This window comes from Sarcophilus harrisii, chromosome 1 (assembly GCF_902635505.1).
Source record: "Sarcophilus harrisii chromosome 1, mSarHar1.11, whole genome shotgun sequence".
Classification (NCBI taxonomy): domain Eukaryota; kingdom Metazoa; phylum Chordata; class Mammalia; order Dasyuromorphia; family Dasyuridae; genus Sarcophilus; species Sarcophilus harrisii.
Genome location: NC_045426.1, coordinates 338,419,630 through 338,440,694, shown reverse-complemented (window position 1 = coordinate 338,440,694; position 21,065 = coordinate 338,419,630). Strand labels below are relative to the sequence as shown.

At 37.8% G+C, this 21,065-nt stretch overlaps 1 protein-coding gene across 5 annotated transcripts in view; it reads left to right on the top strand.

Annotated features, from left to right (window-relative positions):
- The first annotated feature begins 442 nt into the window (after positions 1-442).
- Positions 443-21,065, top strand: part of PDPK1 (3-phosphoinositide dependent protein kinase 1) — a 110,957-nt gene continuing 90,334 nt past the window's right edge. Inside the window, exons 1-2 of one of the 5 annotated variants that reach the window (XM_031945665.1) lie at positions 443-678; positions 7,077-7,191. Coding sequence is in view for 1 of the 5 variants with exons in the window: in XM_031945664.1 (XP_031801524.1) it covers positions 12,699-12,722 (24 nt within the window). In the remaining 4 variants the exon portion in view is untranslated. Of the gene's footprint in view, positions 679-7,076; positions 7,192-12,093; positions 12,113-12,576; positions 12,723-12,951; positions 12,971-21,065 lie in introns of those variants that run through there. The other 4 variants (XM_031945667.1, XM_031945668.1, XM_031945664.1 and 1 more) reach the window with 4 other exon arrangements.

Here is a 21,065-nt window from a genome sequence, read left to right as displayed (position 1 = left end):
AAAAAATGGCAAACCACTTCAATATCTTTGTCTGGAAAAACCCAAATGGGGTCAACAAGAAGAAGTAAGCAAGCCTGTTTGAACTTCTTCGAGGAGGGTTAGAAACCATTTTTCATGTATTGCTCTACCTGCCATCTAGGGGAGCAGGTGGGGGAAAGAAGGGATAATTTGGAAGAGAAGGCTTTGCAAGGGTCAATATTGAAAAATTACCCATGCATATGTTTTGTAAAAAAAAAGAAAAAAAGAAACCATGTTTCATTTCTTCAAACTTCCTGATATTCAGCAAAAGGCCTTGTCCACAACGTGTGCTTAATATTTGCTGAATTTTATCAAATTGAATTGAAACTCTCTGCTTCTGTCTCTGTCTCCCATGAAGTCATAATCTTAAACTCAGACATCATAATCTATTGACAGCCCCTCTCATGACCTAGAAGGAGCCAGAAGGGAATAAAGAAAAGGAATAGGAAAGATGAAGTTGCCCCCATCTAGATGTTAACAAATCTGGATATCCGGGGATGGGGGAGGAGAAAGTAAACAGTATTAAATATGATCAAATGTGATTCCCTCCTCCCTCTTCTTCAAACGGAAATAGTTCTTGGAGAATTAATCTATGGAAATTTAGACACATGGAGGAAACACTGATTAAAGAATGGTACCTTTGATTCTTAGTCATCCAAGGTAAGAGGTATTGAGCTTCAGTCTTCTATATATTATGTTGTTTAATCTACAGTTTCACTTCTTCCCTTTCTTATGCTTTTTTGAACAAAATTTCATTCTTTGCATGTATCTAGGGAATATCTGTGAGCTTCTCTGTCTCCTTTAGGAAAGGACTTGATACCACTCATTTGGATTTTGGGATGAATTCAAGCCAGTATATTTCTTTTCTTAGAAGTATTTGAAGATTTAGCCTGATACCTCAGTGTGAAATAAAAATCTTTAATGGAATTTCCAACACCAGTCAGTAGAATTCTTAAATTAATTCACAGTTGTTAAGTACTTACTTTGTGAAAATAACTGTGCTGGGCATTAGGGATATAAAGATTAAAAAATGATGTAGTCCTTGTCAGAAAACTTATAGTCTTATAGAGGGTGAGCCAACTTCTAGACTTTAACAGTTATTTTGAACCATGTTTTATTGAGGCTTTTTGTCTCTCTATTAAGCTGTGCTTGTGGCAAAGAAAAATAACAACAAAAATATTTTAGACAAAGACCGAGAATGTAGAGGGGAAGGGGAAGGGAAAGTGAGAAGAAAGAAGTTCCCAGAATTTCTATAATCACAACCCTTCTTAACTGGTTACTGTTGGTAAGAGGCAGTTTGGTGAAAAGAACATTGGCCTTGGGATCAGGAGTTACCTGACAAAGACTTACTTAGAACTGGGTGGATTTGAACTAGGAATTTAACCTTGAATCTCTTTAAAATACTTGCATTCTACCTCAAGGACTTATTATGAGAAAGGTTCAATGGAAATTCAGGCTTTTATTAAGGAGTAGTTTTAGCTTGAGCAACTTTGACTTTGGACTAACATTTGAATTTCAGAAAAATGAAAGTGAATAATACTTGCCATACTTACTTTCCAGCTTTTGAAAACTGTTTTAAGAATATAGGCTATGATTATTTTTACTATAGGTAGGCTACTAGGTGGTGGTGGTCAGGAGGTATAGAAACTGATAAAACTTGTCAAAACTTACAAAATGCTCTTCTCATGTCACCACTGTGAAATAGGTAGCTCAAGTATTCTTATCCCCCTTTTGCAGATGAGTAAACTGTGTCTCAGAGAAGGAAAGTCACTTGCCTGACATATACAATTATTTGTATAGAAGCTAGGATTTGACCCCAGGATTTCTGGCTCCAAATCCATTGCCCTTCCCCAATATATCATAATAATGTTGAATTGAATTGAGCTATCTTAAATGAACTCATTGATGCATGCCTAGTGTCTGTAGATAATCTAATTACCATTTATTATTATAGATGACAACACAATCTTTCCAGTCACTCAGGCTTTCAATTTGAGTCATCTTGGATTCCTCGCTATCTCTCACTTTCCAAGCTATTGGTAAGGGTCTATTGATTTCCCTTTGAAACATCTCCTTAATATACCTCCCTTCTCTCCTCTGACACTTCAGTGCACTAAAGTCACCACTTAAGTGAAGACCTTCATGACCACATGTCTTATTGCAATAGTCTGTTGAGTAGGTCAGCCTGACTCAAATGTTTCACTTCAATCTACATCCTCTATTTAGTTATTAAAGTGATTTTCCTAAAGTGCAGTTCTGATCATGTCTCTGCCCTACCCTAATTCCCCAACAGTATACAATAAACTCAAGTAGCTCCCTATCACTTCTAAGTTCAAATAGAAAATGCTCTGTTTGGCATTCAAAGCCCTTCATAACTCAGCTCCTTCTTTCCTTTCCACTCACACTTTACTGTCCAACACAACCTCTTTCTGCTGGTGACACTGGCCTCCTGACTATCCCACAAATAAGACACTCCATCTCTTGACTAAGCATTTTCTCTGACTATCCCCCATTCTTGGAATAGAATCTTTTCTCTGCTCCAACTACTGACTTACCTGGTTTCTTTTAAGTCCCAACTTTTAAGGTAGGATACAGAATCCTATCATCTACAGGAAAAGTGTCCTAATCTTTCGTAATCCTAGAACCTTTTCTTTTAAAAATTTTTCCTGTTTATTTGTAGATAGATTGTTTTTATATATTTGTTTGCATACTGTCTCCCTCATTAGATTGTAAGGTCCTTGAAAGCAGAGATTGTCTTTGGTTCCTTTTTCTATCTTCAACACTTAGCTTAGTACCTGGCACATAATAAATATTTAATGAACGATTATTTATTGATAATAAAACAGTTCCCTTGAGACTATGCCTGCTCTTTTAGATCTAAGGAGCATATAGATATCTCCTTTTCCCCTCAAATTCCCCAAAGTTAGGGAACTCCAGAAAAGAATAATTAGGTTTCTTTAGTTCTTCTCTGGCCTCTCTTTTTGCAAATGGGCAAGGGAGAGTAGAATTTACGAAAGAGTTTCCAACTTATAAATTCAACTCATACCACCTAGTAGAGATGATTATTAGGGGAAGATGCAGCAACCCATGATACTGGCATTCAGCTCCTCCCATTGTATAATATTAGAATCCAAGACTTTTCGGTTTGAGGTTTTATATTTTCTTTTTGTTTCTTTGTTTAACTCTTGGAGATCAAAGGAGTGGATTCATTGGCTGGGAGAACCTTTTATCATCCCACCCAGGCACCCTCAGTTATTATTTCAATGGCCTGGCATGATTCAGTCTCTAAATCTTTGACTTTATTTAGGGTACCTTTCTTTTATTGTCTGGTAACTGATCATTTTTGCATGTCTCTCTTCATACACATTGACAGCCAATGAGCAAGGGATAGATAAAACAAAAGGGTGCTTTATATAAATTAGATGTTCTAGAGCTGAATGCAGGAATTTTGCATTAATGAGGCCTCTGAAATGTGGGAAATATTAGGGTGAGAATATATGAGTTCTTTCAGCTTAAAAGCCTATGAATTACGAAATCATTATGGGGTATATAAGACATTCCTACAAACTGAAATTTACTATAGGAGGAAGAGCCCAATTCATTTTGTTCTTTCCATCATTACTATTGGTGATGTGTGAGTCAGCATCTAGGCAGTCATAGTTTTAGTTGGTTCCTATACCTTCTCTGGCTGGGTAGATGGTACAGAGCAAGCTCAAATAACATGGCAGTTTCTCTTCTTCCTTCCCTTTTTCTCCAATGATTTCACCCACTAAGAAAGCCTTGATTAGTAACAGCAGTAGAATATGCCATAACCCTTCAATAACAATGAACACTATGGAATAGTTACTCTCTTTCCATATGTTAACCGTTTAATAAACAGTTAAGTAGGAGTCAGAGGAGATATAAAATTTGGATCAAATATGGTTGATGGTTGCATGGAGTTTACTTTCTAGTAGGACAATAGTGCATAGCATAGATAACTATAATAATGCAATATGAAATGATAAGTTCATTAAAGAGGAATAATACAAAATACTGTATGAATTCTGAAGGGAAAAAGTTTCTGGAGGCGGAATTCAAATAAACTTTATGGAAGAGGCTGCATTTGAATTAGAATTTAATGAATAGATACGAATTTAACAGGTAAGTTTGGAGAGAGAGAATATTTTAGGAATATGGAACTGTACGTGCAAAGGCAGAGAATAAGAGCATATATCATTTTTAGGTGACAAGGAATGTCTTCAATTGAGACAATTGTTTCCAAAAGCTTCAGGGTTGTTAGGAGCCTCGAGATAAAATATTCTTTAGCCAAATCAAGAGTCTAAGGGGACTGAACTCCTTAGATTGGTGAGAGTCCTTCCTATGTTCTTTCTAGGTCTGGGCTATGGTAGACTGAAAGTTTGTTGAGGGCAGATCCTGGTTTTTTGTCTTTTTTTTTTTTTTTTTTTTTTTTTTTTAAATATCCTTAGGACCTAGCCTTGCATATGGTTGACTCTTTTAAAAAAAATATTGCTTTTTTATATCACTTTTAAAAATATTCACTTCTAAATATATCACTCTCTTCCCCTCTAATCAAAGAGCCAACCCTTGGAATAAAGAATAAAAAGAGGGGGAAAATGAGTTCAGCTAAACTAATTGAAATACCAACCAAATCTGCCCATATATGTGATATCTTATATTTGTAATCTCCCATTTCTGCAAAGAAGTGAGAGAGATCAATTTTCTTCTTAATTCTTCAGGATCAGGTTTGTATATTATAATTATAAAGCATTTAAGGTTTCAAAAAATATTCTTTATATATACAACAATGGTTTACTCATTGTGTATGTGGTTTTCTTGATTCTTATTTCTTCACTTTGCATCAGTTCATATATTTACCAATCTTCATTTTTTTTTATGGGATTCTACACAATGTAAGTTCTTAATAAGTGCTTATTGAATTGATTAAGATTAGACATGTGGTGCAGGGTTGGGGGGGGGGGGCAGCTAGGTGGTACAGTGGATAGAGTACCAGCCCTGAAGTCAGGAGGACCTGAGTTCAAATGTGACCTCAGACACTTAACATTTCGTAGTTGTGTGACATTGGGCAAGTCATTTAACCCCAATTGCCTCAGCAAAAACAAAACAAACCAAAACAAAAAACCAAAACAAGATTAAACATATGATTTTTGAGCAAGGGAAACCCCTCCCTTTAAGCTTTAGGAAAAGTGGGAAGTCTTCTTGCCAAACAGAGGCATGTGGGAGCCAATTCTCAATTTTAATATAGATTAATTTGTACAATTTTATAGAAAAGGATGGTAGAAAATGATGAACAAAACCATTTCATAAAATACTAAAAAGTGTTTTATGAGAAGTGAGAGAGATATATTTGTGAAAACTTAGAAACAGTTAAGCCATTCTGTCACTAGAACATTTGAGAACAAGAAGATAGGATGACAATGATCAATGAAAAATGGAAAAAACGTCAACATTTCTATAATAAACTAACTACTTCATCAGTGACAGTGGAGGTCTGACTTTGTCACTTTCCTGCTTCAATAGCTTCAAAGTCTACAATAAAACATAAAATCTGGCATATAAAATCCTTCTCATGCTGGTTCCAACATACCTTTCTAGTTATTTCCATCTCATGTACTTTTCATTCTATTTCCTGTGTCCATATCTTTGTGAAAGATTCCCTCATATGTAGGATCTTCTCTCTCATTTCCCTTCCTGGGAACTTCTGACTTCTTTTAGTAGATATAGACTAAATTCCCATCTCCTATAGGAGATGATCCTGAGAAACTGCTGATTCTCAGTTTGTTCTCCAGCCTCTGAAATTGTTTGCTCTATGTAGAAAGTAAGCTCATTAAGGGAAGGACTCTTTTATTTTTATCTTTATTATTAATACTGGACTCTTTTATTTTTGTCTTTCTTATTGATATTACCTAATAATGTCTTGACACATAGTAAATATGTGTGAGGAAGTTGGTCCCTGATCAGTTGATTCTTATTCCCCTCCTTCCTGCCTGCCAATTTAGTGGATGTAGCCATAGAAAGAAGGGATTGATCACAAGGGAGGTATTAATTCATTAAGCTTGGTGTGTCTTATGTTATCTGTCTTTCATCTTTATTGAAGAAGACCAATGACATCTTGTGATGATGTCTTGGTTCACATGTTAACTGGATTTAAGTGGGGCAGAGTTGAACAGTTGTCAACCTCACTCCCTCTTCAGAGTCACTGCAGTCTAATAGCAAGATAACTGGCAATAGCCCAGGAGCAGTGGATGACCTTAGTCTCGTCCATGTTTGATCAAACTCTATGCACTCCACAGTGCTTGCTTCAGTTACCTTAATGGGCACTGGAACAAATTGTTTTCACCTGTCCATTCTGTTGGGGAAGTCTTTATATGTTTGGATTAGAAATTCCCCTAAACCAACAATAAGTGATTTAGAAGCCTGTTGGTTACTCTCTACCTAGGTTAGCCTGTCGGCCAAGAAGGTTTCACTGAGGTGTGACTGGTGCACATGTTACAGCTTTTTGGAACCACAGATGAGAATTAAATGCTAGGTGGCCACCAAAGGTGGGTGAGTAGCCCAGAAAAGAGCTCAGCAAGCCCTCATATAGAGATTTCTCCATGAACACTTCATAAACCCCATTTTGTTATTCCTTCATTAAGTATGAAGTTCTATTTGATGGAATTAGGAAATAGTGACTTGATGGACAAAGATAGACTATATCTTGGGTGACCTTTAAAACAACAACAGGATATGCTCTCTAGAGATTGACACAAAGGATAAAAGACAAAAGTATGTAGAAGAGAAAAAAGCAGTTTATAGATTCAAGAAGTTAACCCTGGAGTAGAGAGCTGAACTGTGAGAAGGAAAAAACTCAGCAATGCAAGTTGGGCAGCTGGCCCAAAAGACATTGTACTGTCAGGGAGCAACATGAAGATACCACTGGAAGAGCAAGGATAGTGGAACTCTGCATAGTCTAGAGGCTGGGGTTGCCTTGACCACTTTTGTTCCCTATGTGTATTTCTCACTACCAATATAGTCTGTGCCTATTCTTTCCACAGACTCTCTTTATAGGAGAGTGATCTCCTGGACTGGGAATATTTTGTAGCTGCTGTTTCTGCTATCCTTAGCAAATATTTTTGCTTCAAGCCAGTTATGTCTATTGGATGACTGAAGGTAAGCTTACTTGATGAGGCTTCATGATTTTAATATTGTAGACATAGTCACTCTTCTAAAACTCCAACTTACAAACCTATGGTTCTTAGCTAGGTAGTCCAGAGAGGGTGCCATAAATACTTTTTAAAGGTCACAGAATTGAACTACTATATTTGGACTCTTTAACATCATAGTACCCAACAAAATGCTTGAGGAATCAGAAATGGCCTTTAAAAATTAAAAGATCAGTTGGATAAGACCAACTATACCAAGGAGTTCCATGTTGGAGATGACACAACTTGGGACATCAAATTTCAAGATATTTCTAAAACAAAAGAAAACAAAATAACAAAAAAAGATATTTCTAAGCGTACCGAATGATTAAGAATGTCATAAAATTATCAGAAATAGGGATAGTTATAAGGACTCCACCTAGATTTCATTGACATGGGGGATTTCCAGATAAGGAAACTCCCTTTCCCAATACAAGTAGAGATGTTAGAGACACAGAATCAATAAGACTGGCAACTGACTGAATATTATTGAGGAGGTCTAGCACAACATCCAAATGAAAGAGGATTCCCTTTTAATGGTGAAGTCCTCCAGATATTTCTATTTTTGGATGACGTATCAACTGTATTAAACCCCAAGATGTTGCAGAATCTTCTACAGGAGATACATAAGTACTCAAAAGAACCCTATTTTTACAGAAGAAAAACTAGAGATACAGAATATCTATTGTCTAATAATATGCAATTTTATGACAGCTCTCATACAACTGGTCCACCAGTATATTTATTTCAGACAGAAACTGAAGGCAATGAGCTGGATGCAGAATTGATTAGACGATAGACAGTAGGCTGGATTATAATTGAGAAATTTTTCTGTTTTCAATGACCCAAATTTCTTCCTGATATTAAAAAAAATTATAATAGCAATATTTTAATGATGCTATGTGGTGGCAAATTAAGGGATACAATAATCACTGAAGAATCAAAATTGCCCATAATTCAAAAGGCAATGGATATATATTGGGCATAAATAAAAGGGAACATATAATTGTATGCATAAAGTTGCTTTAAATAGCTTAATAGATAATTGATCAGAAAAAGAGGTCGGAACACAATTCTGGGAAGATGGTGGGGTAGGTCAGAAAATGTCAAGTTCTCCAGAGTTTCCCCACAAACAAAACAAAATTGTGACTCAGGGAGAAAGTATACCAGTGAAAAATAAAAGTAGGAGTAGAATAGTGGTCTCCTTGGAACAACAGAAAGTTGGAAGAAAGACCCCAATCTTTTGGTTTGGCAGGTGTTTTCTGCGGAAACAAGAGAGGAGCTCCTGACTATCTGAATTTGGAACTAGTCTCAGCCCCAATCACAGGAGCTTTCACTTCTCAGACAAGGTGGGGAGTCAATAGAGGATTTGAGAAATGTCAGGTACAGCTGTGCTGTTGAGACCTGGCACTGGTTGAGAAGGAACCAGCACTCACTCCCTGAGAACAGAAGCAATGGGACAGGGATATTGCTAGTTGTGGGCACTTATAGGAAAGTGGAGTTCTTGGTTTTGGGGTCCAAACAAGATTGGAGAACTGAAAGAACTTGAAGCCAGACTCACTATCTCCTTTACCTAATGTGTACAAGTGACTACAAAAGCTCTTATTTAAGAAACATAAAGAGAAAGATACACAGAGAGACACAGATACAGATAGACAGAGACAGACAAGAGACAGACAGAGCTAAAGGCAGAGAGACAAAGACAGGATGTTGGAGAAGAAGAGAAAGGGAGACAGAGAGAGATAGAGAGATCAGGCAAAGGAGAAAGAACCCAACTTTATATAGTTATTATGGTAGAAGATTGGGGTTCATCTTCAGAGGAGGATACTGAAATTAAAAAAAGCCTATTCTACCCTAGAGAGTAGTGTTAAATGGTTACCTCTCTTTAAAAATTCATGGAAGAACTTTAAAAATCAAATGAAATAGACTGAGGAAAAGCTAAAAAAAATTCTAAGAAAAACAAGATTATGAAAAGAAAGTCAATTAAAAAAGAAGATGCAGATCTTAAAGGAAGAAAATGACTCTGAAATCAGAACTGAGCAAGGGGAAGCCACTGAAGTTATAAGACTAAGAAATAATAAAATGTAAAGAAAAAATAAGAAATAAGAAACATAACAGCTCTGGAGAATAGATCAAGAGAATATAAGAATAACTGAATTATCTGAAAGCTATAACCAAAAAAAAAAAAATCCTTGATACGATAATACAAGAAATAATTAAAGAGAATTGTCTTTGTAGTGATAGAAAAGGAAAAGTAGAAATAGAAAAAAATCCACCGATCACCACCTGAAAGAGATCCTACAAGGAAAACATACAGGAACATCATTGCTAAATTATGAAACTTGCATATCAAAGAGAAAAAATCAATTTAAGTATGTTAGAGATACAATTAGAATCACACTAGACCTATCATCAGCTACAATAAAAGACTGCAGGTCCTGGAATAGTTTATATAATCAAAAGAACTAGGGTTGAGACCAAAAATATTTTATCTAGCAAAATTAAGTATAACACTGAATGAAAAAAATGAATATTCGATGAACTGTCAGATTCTCAGATTTTTGTTGCAAACAAACCTGAACTCTATAAAAAAAATCTGATATGTAAAAGCCAATATCAAAGACTAATTTCAAAAAAGTCAATAAGGACTTTTGTTTAATTATGTGGAAAATTGTTGTATATGTGGCAATGTAAACCATGTGTCTAGAATTGTCATTAGTAATTGGATAGTCCAAAAGAATAATTGGGGTAGAAAAAGAGGTGGGCAAGTCATTTAGTGAAAAGGGAGAAATATCACTAACTGCACTGGTATTTTTAGAATGTTAAAATACCTAGAAGACAGCCCCCAAATGTTGGAAGAAGAAAATCTTCCTTGTGGAAGACTTGTGGAAGGACACAGATAAGAATCACAATACCTTGAAAAGACTTTCAAGGGTTGATGAAATTAGTTTTTAATACTAGTATTGCTAATATCATTTCTGTTTGGGGAGATGAAATTGAGACATCCAGAGAAGCCCACAGAGTAAACAATAGAGCAAAGAATAGTACTCAGATCTCCTATCAACAAACAAGAATTTTGTTCATACTTCTCTCATTGGAATTAGTCCATTTAGCTAATTCTTTTCATTTTATTCCCACTGTTAGACTGGAAGTTTTTTTTTAAGCGCCAAGACTATGTCTCACTTCTGTATAGGATCATTTAATTGTAGAACTGACAGAATTCTTTCAGAAGACATCTACTGCAAATTCCTCACTTTACAGATGAAGAAACTGAGGCGGCCCAGGGAGGTCCAAATATGCACAGATAGTATCGGGGTGGGATTTGAATTCAGATTAAAAAACTGGTGTTTCTGTTTTTTTCCTCATAGTGTAATGACTGAACTTGAAGTCATAGGACCTGAGTTTTAAGTTCTGGTGTACTTCTTGTGCACTTTGACCAAGACATTCAGCCTCTCTGAGCCTCAGTTTCTGCATCTGTGAAATGAGTGTGTGAACTAGATGTGAACTAGATGAACTCGAGTTCCTTTCACTGCTCTTAATATAATGTAATAATCAAAATCTTTCCCTTGTAAACAGTACTTTACAGTTTAAAAGAGTGTGTGTGTGTGTGTGTGTGTAATGAGGAATATTCCAAATGGCAAGAAGTCGCCTAGTAAGACTAGCAAAAAAGAGAATTCTTAAAAGTCTTTGAATATTTATCTTTTCTCTTTCATAATGCCAGAATGTCTCCACCTGTTGTCCAGTTTCTTTTCTCCACCCAAACCCCCAAATAAATCAAGCAGAAAAACTACCCAAAACTAAACAACAAAAATCAAACCAAAACAAGGCTGATTGAGGGGGGGAAATGAGGATTCAATAAAAATAATTCAATATTTTTTCCAGCGTTTATAAACACTAGGGAAAATATCACAAAATTCAGTGCCACATCAACTGTGGAGGATGGGAAAATTCCAAAATGTCTCCCCTCCCACTCGAGTTTCTCTCCCTGCAAAGTAGTGCAGGAGATGAAAAGCGAGGTCGGTAGATAATAGGGGGATGCTTACTAGTTTGCAAAATGGTAAGTAGAGTTACAGACATGATCACAAAGTCAGGGCAGGGAAGGGAAGCTGGGAGAAATGGCAACCCAGAAGTGAGACAGGAAATGGAAGTATGCATCGAAAAACTGTTTGATCTTTCCAGTGCACTTAACACATCCTGCCTTGTGACAGTTGTTTACACGTCTCACTGCTGACAGGACTGTGAGCTAGCTCCACTAGAGCAGTGACCGGTCCGGGCTATGTGTGTCTTCCCCTCCAGAGCGGTTGGCCGTGCTCTGCACACAGGTGCGTGGAATCGTTCAAAGGAAGATGCCTGGGAAGCAGGCAGGGCAGGGCTTTGGATCGCCTATGGTAACAACTCCCAGAGTATCGGAAAATTTGGAAGGGCGCCGGGATTCTGGTCCCACGCGCTAGTTCCCAGACTCAGAGCGCTGCAAGGAGCGGCTTAGGATCCTAGGGGACAGGGCAGGATTCAGACCCTGTTCTTCCGACTCCAAATAGTGTGTTCTTTCCCCTAATGACGGGGAGTTCAGGTCTAAGGATGGTCGTTATCGCCATTTGACAAATGAGGCTTAGTGGTGACAGATTCGGAGAACTGGAACGGGCCATAGAAATCATTGAGTGCAGCCCCACTTTCCAGAGGGGAAAACTGATACACCCCGAGTAGGGGACCCGATTTGCCCAAGGTCACCGGGCTCTTGGGGCAGCGCGGGAACTTGAACTGGAGCCACAGGCTTCCTCCTTCGAGAAGACGGGGACTGACTGTCCCGAAAGCAGAGAGGAACCGGGCTCAGGAGAGCGGCCTACGTGTGGTATGGGTCCAGTCAACTTCAGCGCATCCCCAGGGCCCAGGTGAGCCGGAGGAGGAGAAGGAGGAGGAGTCTGAGGCCCAGCCACTCAGCCGGCCTAGGGCAGTACAACCGTCGGCCGCCCGCTCGACACCAGCCAAGCAAACCCGGAAATGCAGCTCCAACGGGAGGGATGGAGGGGGGGGGGGGAGAGGGGAAGGCCAATTTGCGGCGGTCCGAGGGGAAGGGGGTTAGCCCGGGTCTTGGTCCGAGCGACAGGCGGTGCGCCCAATAATTGGTGCGCGTCGGCTTCCCAACGCCGGAAGTACCTCCCTACCGACGGGTGGCGGCGGCAGCGTCGGCGGAGTGGCGGGAGCGGGGGGTGGGTGGTGACAGGGAGAGAGAAAGAGAGCAAGAGAACGAGCGGGGGAGAGAGAGAGAGAGAGAGAGAGTGTGTGTGTGTATGTGTGTGTGCGTGCGCGTGTGTGTATGTGTGTGTGTGTTGTGGGGGGGCGGGGGTTGGCAGTGCGGGCGCCCGCAGGATGAGGGCGGCCATTGCTGTGGCTCCACCGCGGGGAGGAAGACTCTGAGGCCGCGAGCTGCGCGCGCGGGGGGGAGGGGGGAAGGCGCCCGAGCCCGAGCCGGGGCTCATGGCCAGAACCACGAGCCAGATCGTGAGTACCGGGGGTGGGGGGGAAGGAGGCGGAGGTTGGGGGGAGGGTCAGGTTTGGAGGCCCGGCGGGCGGCCCGACCCGTTACCTCGGGGAGCCTTCTCTACCTCCTGCGTTGGGCCTGGCCCTGGCTTCCCCGGCAGCGGCGGAACGAACGCTGCGGGCCCGGGCCGGGCCGGGAGGGGGCGGCGGCGCCGGTGGTATCTCTTAGGGTTGGGCTGGGGATTTCTTGGGCGTCATAGGCCTGACAGGTAAGGGGAACGAGAAGAGCTCGCGCCGGGCTCTCACGTGTGTGTGTGTGTGTGTGTGTGTGTGTGTGTGTGAGAGAGAGTGTGTGAGTGAATGGGGGGGGGGGGCGATACCCGATCTCCCTTGGGGACGTGAGCGGGGGGGGGGGAGCCGACTTACTAGAGAGTTTTGGCTCCCAATAAAGTGAAGCCGGGGGCTCCCATGCGTTTGGTTGAACTGCAGTGGGTGTTGGGGTGACCCCCGAGTCACACCCCCTAGTTTCATAAGTCGGATTTTAGCATCACCCGGACTCGCAAGCTGTCAGTAGGATCCGCCACCCTCGGCCCTCGGGGTGCTTGGGTAGGGTTGATCTCTGCTGAACTCAGGGAGCCTGTGGCATAGATTAGAAGCTGATGGGGGGCCCTGTGGGCAAGTGTGGAGGGAGGTACTATCCGGGACTGCGGAAAGATAGACACCGGCAGAAAAACTGGAGAGAAGGGGGATCAAAAGGCTGCAAGAGGACTGGAAATGATGGGGGCGGGGCGTGAGTACTACACTTGTGGACTCGAAATAACTGCCTGTGAAGGATCTGTTGACATCCAAGGGGAAGTAGGCCTTTTCAGGAGCAGACCACGCTGGCTGATCAGTTTGACAGATGCCAGGGGTGATGGGAAATCTTTGGGGGAGACAGTGTTGAGCAGTTTGGATATTGTTTTCCATCAAGGAATAACCCAGATGTAATTTATCTTGATTATTAGGTGCTTAGGAAGTACTTATTTGCTTGTGAAGCAGCTTTTACGTAAACATTCCATCTTTTCATTTTGAAGTTGCAGCATTTCAAGTTTTCCATTTTGGTTATTTTCACCTTGAATATTTTCCCCATATTTTTCTTATGATTTTGAATGTTGTGCTGAAGATAAATAGCACATGGGTTCCATTATTTTTATTTTTTGAGAGGGGAAAGTTTACAAACTTGATGCTGATTTCCAATTCCTGATGAAGGTAGTGGTTGGGAAGTTCTTTCCATATCGTGTCCCATTACAACAAGGGATTGAAATACTCTTTCCATCTTGTTGCCTGGTCCTCTGGGGATACTGGTTGGTTTTGTGGGAAAGCATTTGTAGTGGCTCAGTTGAGTTTTGGTAGGGGGGCTGAAAGTAACTTTAGTAAAGTCATGAGTAGGGAAACTGAGGGTGACAGATAAGAAAAAAATAGAAGACATTAAAAAAAAATTTTCCCCTGAACCTTTTTCAATAAAAATAAAGCTTTAAATTTAGTTCCTATTTTTTGCATTTTCAATGCTTGGTGCTTATTTTTAATTCTTAAAATATATTCTTAGGTTTAAGGATTTATACTCTATTGGATGTGATTGTGAAATGGGTGATGTAATAATTTTTAGACAGGTTGCAAAATCTGTTTTGAGTTAATTCGCTCCTCCAACCCCCCATAGTGTGTCACAGTATGAAAAACTATTGAGTTTTTGAAGTGGGTTTTTTCCCTAAGATTAATTTTTTTGAGATCTTGACTTCATCCAGATTAATCCTTCCTAAAAAAAAGAAAATTGGTGAAAGGGAAAAGGCGTGGACACTTGAAAATTTAGATGGCGGTGTGCCAAGAATAATATGTAAAGGTGCAAAATTGCCTTTTAAGTGAGCATTTAATCAAAAAGGAGAAAAATGATAGCAATTTCCACTGAACTTTCACACAGTGTGGGAAGAGGGAATATTATGTGTCTGGGAAAACATTCCTTCTTATAGTGTTAGTAATTTTACAAGATGTAATTTAATAGTTTCTTCCAAGATTGCAGAAATATGCCAATTCAAAAAATCTAAGCAAGTAATAAAATAGAAGACAAGAGTCTACATTGAGGGAGAAAAGGAAGTGAACTTGCTGGGAGTTGGTGAAATGTTTCCCTTTATAAATTTTCCCAAACACAAGTGGCAATATTGTAATAAAAGTATATTGTTTTCGGAATAAACAGTGACAGTTTAGGGAAACAAGGTAGTGGATAGAGCATTGGACTTTAATTCAGAAGGCATGGAGTTGAGTTTCTGCCAGTTCTGTTTCCCCAGCTATACTGAATAATCTTTGTATTATACCTCATAGGGTATTTCTTGCCTCAGAGTTTAATGCAACTCATCAAGTATTAAACAGTGCATAACATTGGCCAAACTTTAGCAGTTAATTAAAACATATCTGCCCTTATAAATCTGTCATTCTAGTAGGAAAAGACTTTGTAGGCATTGTATAAATGAACTAATTGTATTTTGTTACACTACTATCTCTCAATTTCACTTGAAAACATGTAAAGAAATTGGGCATTTTTCAAATGAATTAGAATCAGGAATTGAATGTTGTGAAAGTGCTTTGAAAGAGGCCAAGAGCTGTATAGATGCAAGGTAGTATCATGTTTACAAATTTAGATGTCTTTTGAGTATAAATGTCCAAAAGAGGGTGCAGAGGAACTGAAGGTAGGAAAAATAAAAATAAAATTAGATAATTGAATTAGGTGGGAAGAAGTGGTATATCTGCTGGTCTGTTTTAAAGCTCAGAGCAATTTAGTTAAAGAATTGTTACCAATGTTGGTGATGATTACTTTGAAAAGAATTGATTTTCAAGAAAATGGAGTTGGTGGGAGAGGAATGAAATTTTAATTTAGGAAAACCAGCAGATTTATTTGGGGCAGATGGCTGAACTTTGTGACCTTAGGAGTCAGCTGGTTGGAACCAAGGCTATTGTGTGCATCTTATTTAAGAGATAATATCCTGAAAGGTGTGTGTGTGTGTGTTTTGCTTCTCATTGAAGAAAAAAAAGTGTCTTTTTTTTTTTTTAATCAAGGCTGAAATTAGAGATGTAGGAAGAATTTTTATTTTTATCATAAAATCACATTTTAGCAATGTATTCCTATTCCATGAAATATGTAAGAGTACTGGTGATTTGCAGAAAGTTTTATAATAAGAAATAGGCACAGGTGAATATTGCATCAAGCTACTTCCTCGTGTACTTATTCTTTTATCTTATTTTGGGACTCAGAAGGAAGGGATGGTAGTTTGTTCACACACACAGTAAATTGGTGGCTGGCTTTGGATTAAACCCAGGATTCCTAACATCCAGTACTAGGCTTTTTACAGGTTTTGGATCACTTAGCCTATCTAGTAGGTGAGGTGGAAAAGAGGAGTTCTGAGACTTTAGCAGCAGAATAGTCTTTAATAAGGATGAAGCCCTAAATGAAACCAGTGTGGCTAATATGGAAGGGAGTTTTGGAAGTCAAGGAATGGCTTGAATCTTCAGGAACACTGTACCAGGAAGGTTGGAGACTTGGGTGAAGTCTAGCATTTTTTTGGCCTCTTACTAGTTTTATGAATTTGGGTGAATTAACATCTTTTGGGGGCCTGATTTTTTTTTTTTTTTTGTAAAATGTGTTTCTAAGATCTATTTTTATTCCCCTTTTTGGTAATTTATCTTGTACTCCCTGGTACGTTTTTGGTTTCTGTTTTTTGATTCTCCAACAGTCTTTTATACTCTGCTATATAATGTTTTATCATTAGCCTTAGAGTTGTTGTATATTTGATCTGTACGGAGTTGAGAATTTCAGGAGTGTTTACAGATATGGATATAGAAGGAATAAAAAGAGGTAGAAAGATGTGACTTTAAGTCTTTGATTTGTATTCTTACACTTATATGTAGGACCACCAGTATTGGAATGTCAGTGACTTTAGACTTTCCTAGGAAAAGCACTAGAGAGAAGGAAAAGATCCTGGGAAATTGGTCATGTATTTTCTTTCATATGATCCTTTCTCCCCCTCTTAATTCCTGTGTACTCCTATCAGCCTTTTTTTTTTTTTTTTTTTAATTAGGGAGGAGAGTAGTATAGAATAATTAGTAGAGAGCAGTTTTGAGAAATTTAGTTTAGTTCAAAAGAATCATTCTTTTTTCTGCCCTTTCTAAGTTGTGTGCTTATTATTATTGCTAATAACTTGCTTTTATGGAATGCTTTAAGATATATAAAATGTTTTATATATACTTATCTCATTTGCAACTCACAAAATCCCTGTATATTATAAGATAGATTTTTTTTTTTGACCTAGATTCTAGTCTTGCTCTGGTACTATTTGGCTTTATTAAAAAAAATATTGTTATCTTTTATTTTTAGATCACTTCCCAAAATATTCTATTTAACTCCTACCAGAGTGCCATCTCTTATATAGGTAGTTTAAGTATTTTAAATATTTAATATTTTATTTTTTTTCCAGTTACATGTAAAACAGTTTTTAACATTTGTTAAAACTTTGAATTCCAGAGGATTCATTTTATTTATAGATAAGTCAATTAAGGCTAAAGAAGGGGGAAATGGCTTATTCAAGATTAATCAACTAGTAAGGATTTGAACTCAAGTTCTCTGGACTCTAAATCCAGTGCTCTATCTTCTATGCCAAGCAATTGCCATTATCTAACTGAATTACTTTCTCCATTTCCTAATATTGTGGAAGAAACTATATCTGTAGAACAAACTAACTCTAAACCATAAATGTTATATTCCAGGTCTATGACAGGATAAAACACTCCTTGAACTTAACACTTAACAAGGAAATGTTTTTCTTAGCAGGTGTAAGGGTTGAAGACACAAATGCTTTGTTTCTCTGATAACAGGTGGCAAACTCAATGCATATAACAGTTGTTTTGAAGGCAAGTTCAAAGGGCAGTTAATAATGAAGGAAATAGTGGTATGTGTGATTTAGGGACACATTATTCAGATCTTAGTTGCATGTTTTTATCTGTCATGATTCCTTTGCTTATTCATCATGACACCAAACTATTTTTTAAAGTTTTATATGAAAAATGGTATATTGTAATTCAGATCAAGGAAACTCCATAAATAATAATAAAATTTTAATTTTACCTATGAAATTCTATCTCTTGATGTTCAAAGCTCCATCCTGTGGGACTGTCTTTTGCCTTTCTTTGTATCCTCAGTATTTAGCACAGTGTTTGACACAGTGTAGATGCTTAGTAAATGTTGATTGATAGATAGCCTGAAGATGAAGAATTTTAGATCTAGAAAGTGATTTTAGAAATTACCTAACCAAATCCTTTCATTTAAGAAGACCAATGCTCAAAGGATTAATAATGATCTAATTTGTATTTTATAAGGTGCTTTACATATTTTCTTATTTGATCCTCCCATTATCCCTATAAGGTACGTAGTAGAAGTATTAATAGCCCTATTTTACAAATCGGGAAACACAATCTCAGGTTGCTGAGAGCCATGTTTGTTTATGTGCTGAATAAGTGGCAGAGCCAGGATGTGAACCTGAATCACTTTAATTCTGTTTAATGTTATTTCTACACTACTATACTGCTTCTAAGCTGAGTGTTCTAAACTTGAGTTTGTGTTTTTTTTTTAATATTGTTTTTCATATAATTGGTTTCCTTTGTTTTGTTTTGTTTTTTTAATTCTGAGATTGACTCCAGAGGCTTCATAATCTTTTGCTTTAAGGTTAAGTGACTTATTTCCCTAAATTGTACAGCCAGATAGTTTCCGAACAGAAACTAGTGTTTCAGCTAATTCTAGAAAGTTCTATTTAGTTTTAATTACTACCTATTTCTCCCTATTTTGAACCAGTGGAAAAAAAAATTTTTATATTGTCTACTTTTCTCATGCTTGCCACTATTTCTATTATTGCTCACTTGGTCATATTTTCCTGAAATTTAGCTCAAATGCTCATTCTGCTGCTTCATTATGATGATGTGGAGTTCTTAAAAGCTATACCAGTAGAGCATGACTCTGAAAGATTCTATTAGATTGGGAAAACTTCAGGTATAGAACTAGCAACAGATTATCATCTGTTGGTCCTAGAACTAATCTAGCTAGCTGAAGAATGTTATCACTAGAAGGTTGGTGTGTATAAGATGAATTTATTCTATGATTGTAACTCATGAAGACTGTTTAGTAAAGTATAGAAGACTTGCTATCTTCTTCCCCAGTGAAATTATGAATTCTTGAAGTATAGAGATCTAAGTAGTTTTTTCCCTAGCTTGAAACTTTTAAGGTATTTAAATTCATTACATAATATTTTATGGAAAACTTCATATTTTTTTGTTTTTTGCTGAGGCATTTGGGGTTAAGTGTCCTGCCTAAGGTCACACAGCTAGGAAGTATTACCTGTCTGAGGCTGTATTTGAACTCAGATCTTCTTGACTTCAGGGCCACTGCTCTACCTACTGTGCCATCTAGGTGTTCCTCCTATTTCTTTTAAAGACATCTTGTCTATGTAGAAAAAAGAATCTAGGAATGATAATATTGCGTTTAATTTAGAGAGTAAAAAAAGGATTGTAAGTATTGTTTATGAAATAAATTGTCTAAGTGAAAATTGATTCAGATGTAAGATTTTTAGTCTGCTTAAAATATTCATTGAATACTTCAGCATGATGTGGAAACCCAGGACTGAATTTAATGTAAACTCTGTGGAGAAGTGAGATTTAAAGTATTTATAAAATAGAAAATGTTTTATTCTTAGCATCCTAGGCACCTAAAACACTGAGCCTGGAGTTAGGAAGATCTGAGTTCAAATGTATCTTAAGACACTTAACTAGTTTGTGTTTTCCTGGGCAAGTCACTTAACTTGTTTCCCTCAGTTTCCTAACTGTAAAGTGTAATAATGACACTAAGGTTCTTGTAAGGAGTGAATGAAATAATATTTGTAAAATACTTAGTAGCCTATGACAAACACTTCATATTTTCATTCCCTGCTTCCTACTATTTTTATTGTTGTCAACCTAAAAGCTGTTGGGGTTAGCATTCATGTTATTAGAGATCCTCTTGTATTTTATAGTTGAGCAAACTGAGACTGAGAAGTGACTTGCCCAAGGGAATGTAGGTAGTAAGCAGTAGAACTAGGAGTCATGCTTAGATCATTTTTAACAAGTAGTTCTTTCCCCCCCCCTCTCCCTCATTGAAAAAAGAGTAAAAGAAAACTGCTGAAACAAAAATGTGTAGTTAAGCAAAACAGATTCCTTTGTTGGCCATTTAACCTACTTTAGAACATTGGGAGCACTTTTATAGTATCCATTTTTTCCTTTTCTCCTTTGTTCTTTGTTATTGATGCACTTGGGCCTGCATGTACTTTGTTGGTGGATAGTGTGAGGCTTGGATCAAGAATGCTGGAGTTTGAATACTGCCTCATATATTGATCAGCTCTTTGGCCTTTAGCAAGTCATTTAAGCTCTCTTTGTCATTTGTATTGTCCATATTATCATTTGTAAAAGTGGGATAGTAATAGCACTTTTCTTCCAGAGTTATTGTAAGGATCAAAAGGTAAGATGCATATGTCACTGCAAATCTTAAAGCACTCTATAAATGCTAGCTGTCATTTCCTATATCTTGCTTTCAAAACTTTCCTGATTACTAAAGAATCAAGATTTTTTTCTTTTTTGAATTTGACTGTCAGGTGTAACTCTCCTGCTTCTAGATTGAAATTCTACTCATCACAAGAACTGTACATCCTAAGTGTATTATTCCTCACTACCTCATGGATACTTTCCTTGTTTTTCTTTATTTCTTAAATTTACTACCTTCTCATATCTTCTCTAAGCCTTTATTCAAAAATGAACAGACCTATCATTATGAGGCTGACAAATAGCTGCCTTAATACTTTTGAGGAGGGATTCACCAGTCACCACTTTTTTTTAACTTCTTTAGAACCTTAGTAGGTGATCCTTTCTATGATAGCTTCTCTGTCTCTATTATTATTCTTGTTATTCCTTGTAAGACAAATGCTTGCTCCTCCTAGTATACAGCTCTCTTGAGGAAGAACCTCAAATTGGTCATCAGGTAAAGTAGATGGAGGGGCATACGTTAGATAAATATTTCCTTAATTTTTCTGGAAAATATGGAGTGATAAAAGACAAGTTATAGTATAGTTAGATGGATTTTGAAGTGAGCAAATGGCCAGACTCAAAAAAATAGTTGTTAATGGTTCTGTGTCATCTTAGCAGAAAATCTTTAAGGGAATGTTCCAGGGATCTGTGCTTGGTTACTGTGCTGTTTAACATTTTTTATTGTTGATTTGGCTAAAGGCATAGTTAGAATATTTATCAAATTACCTGAGAGAGATGACA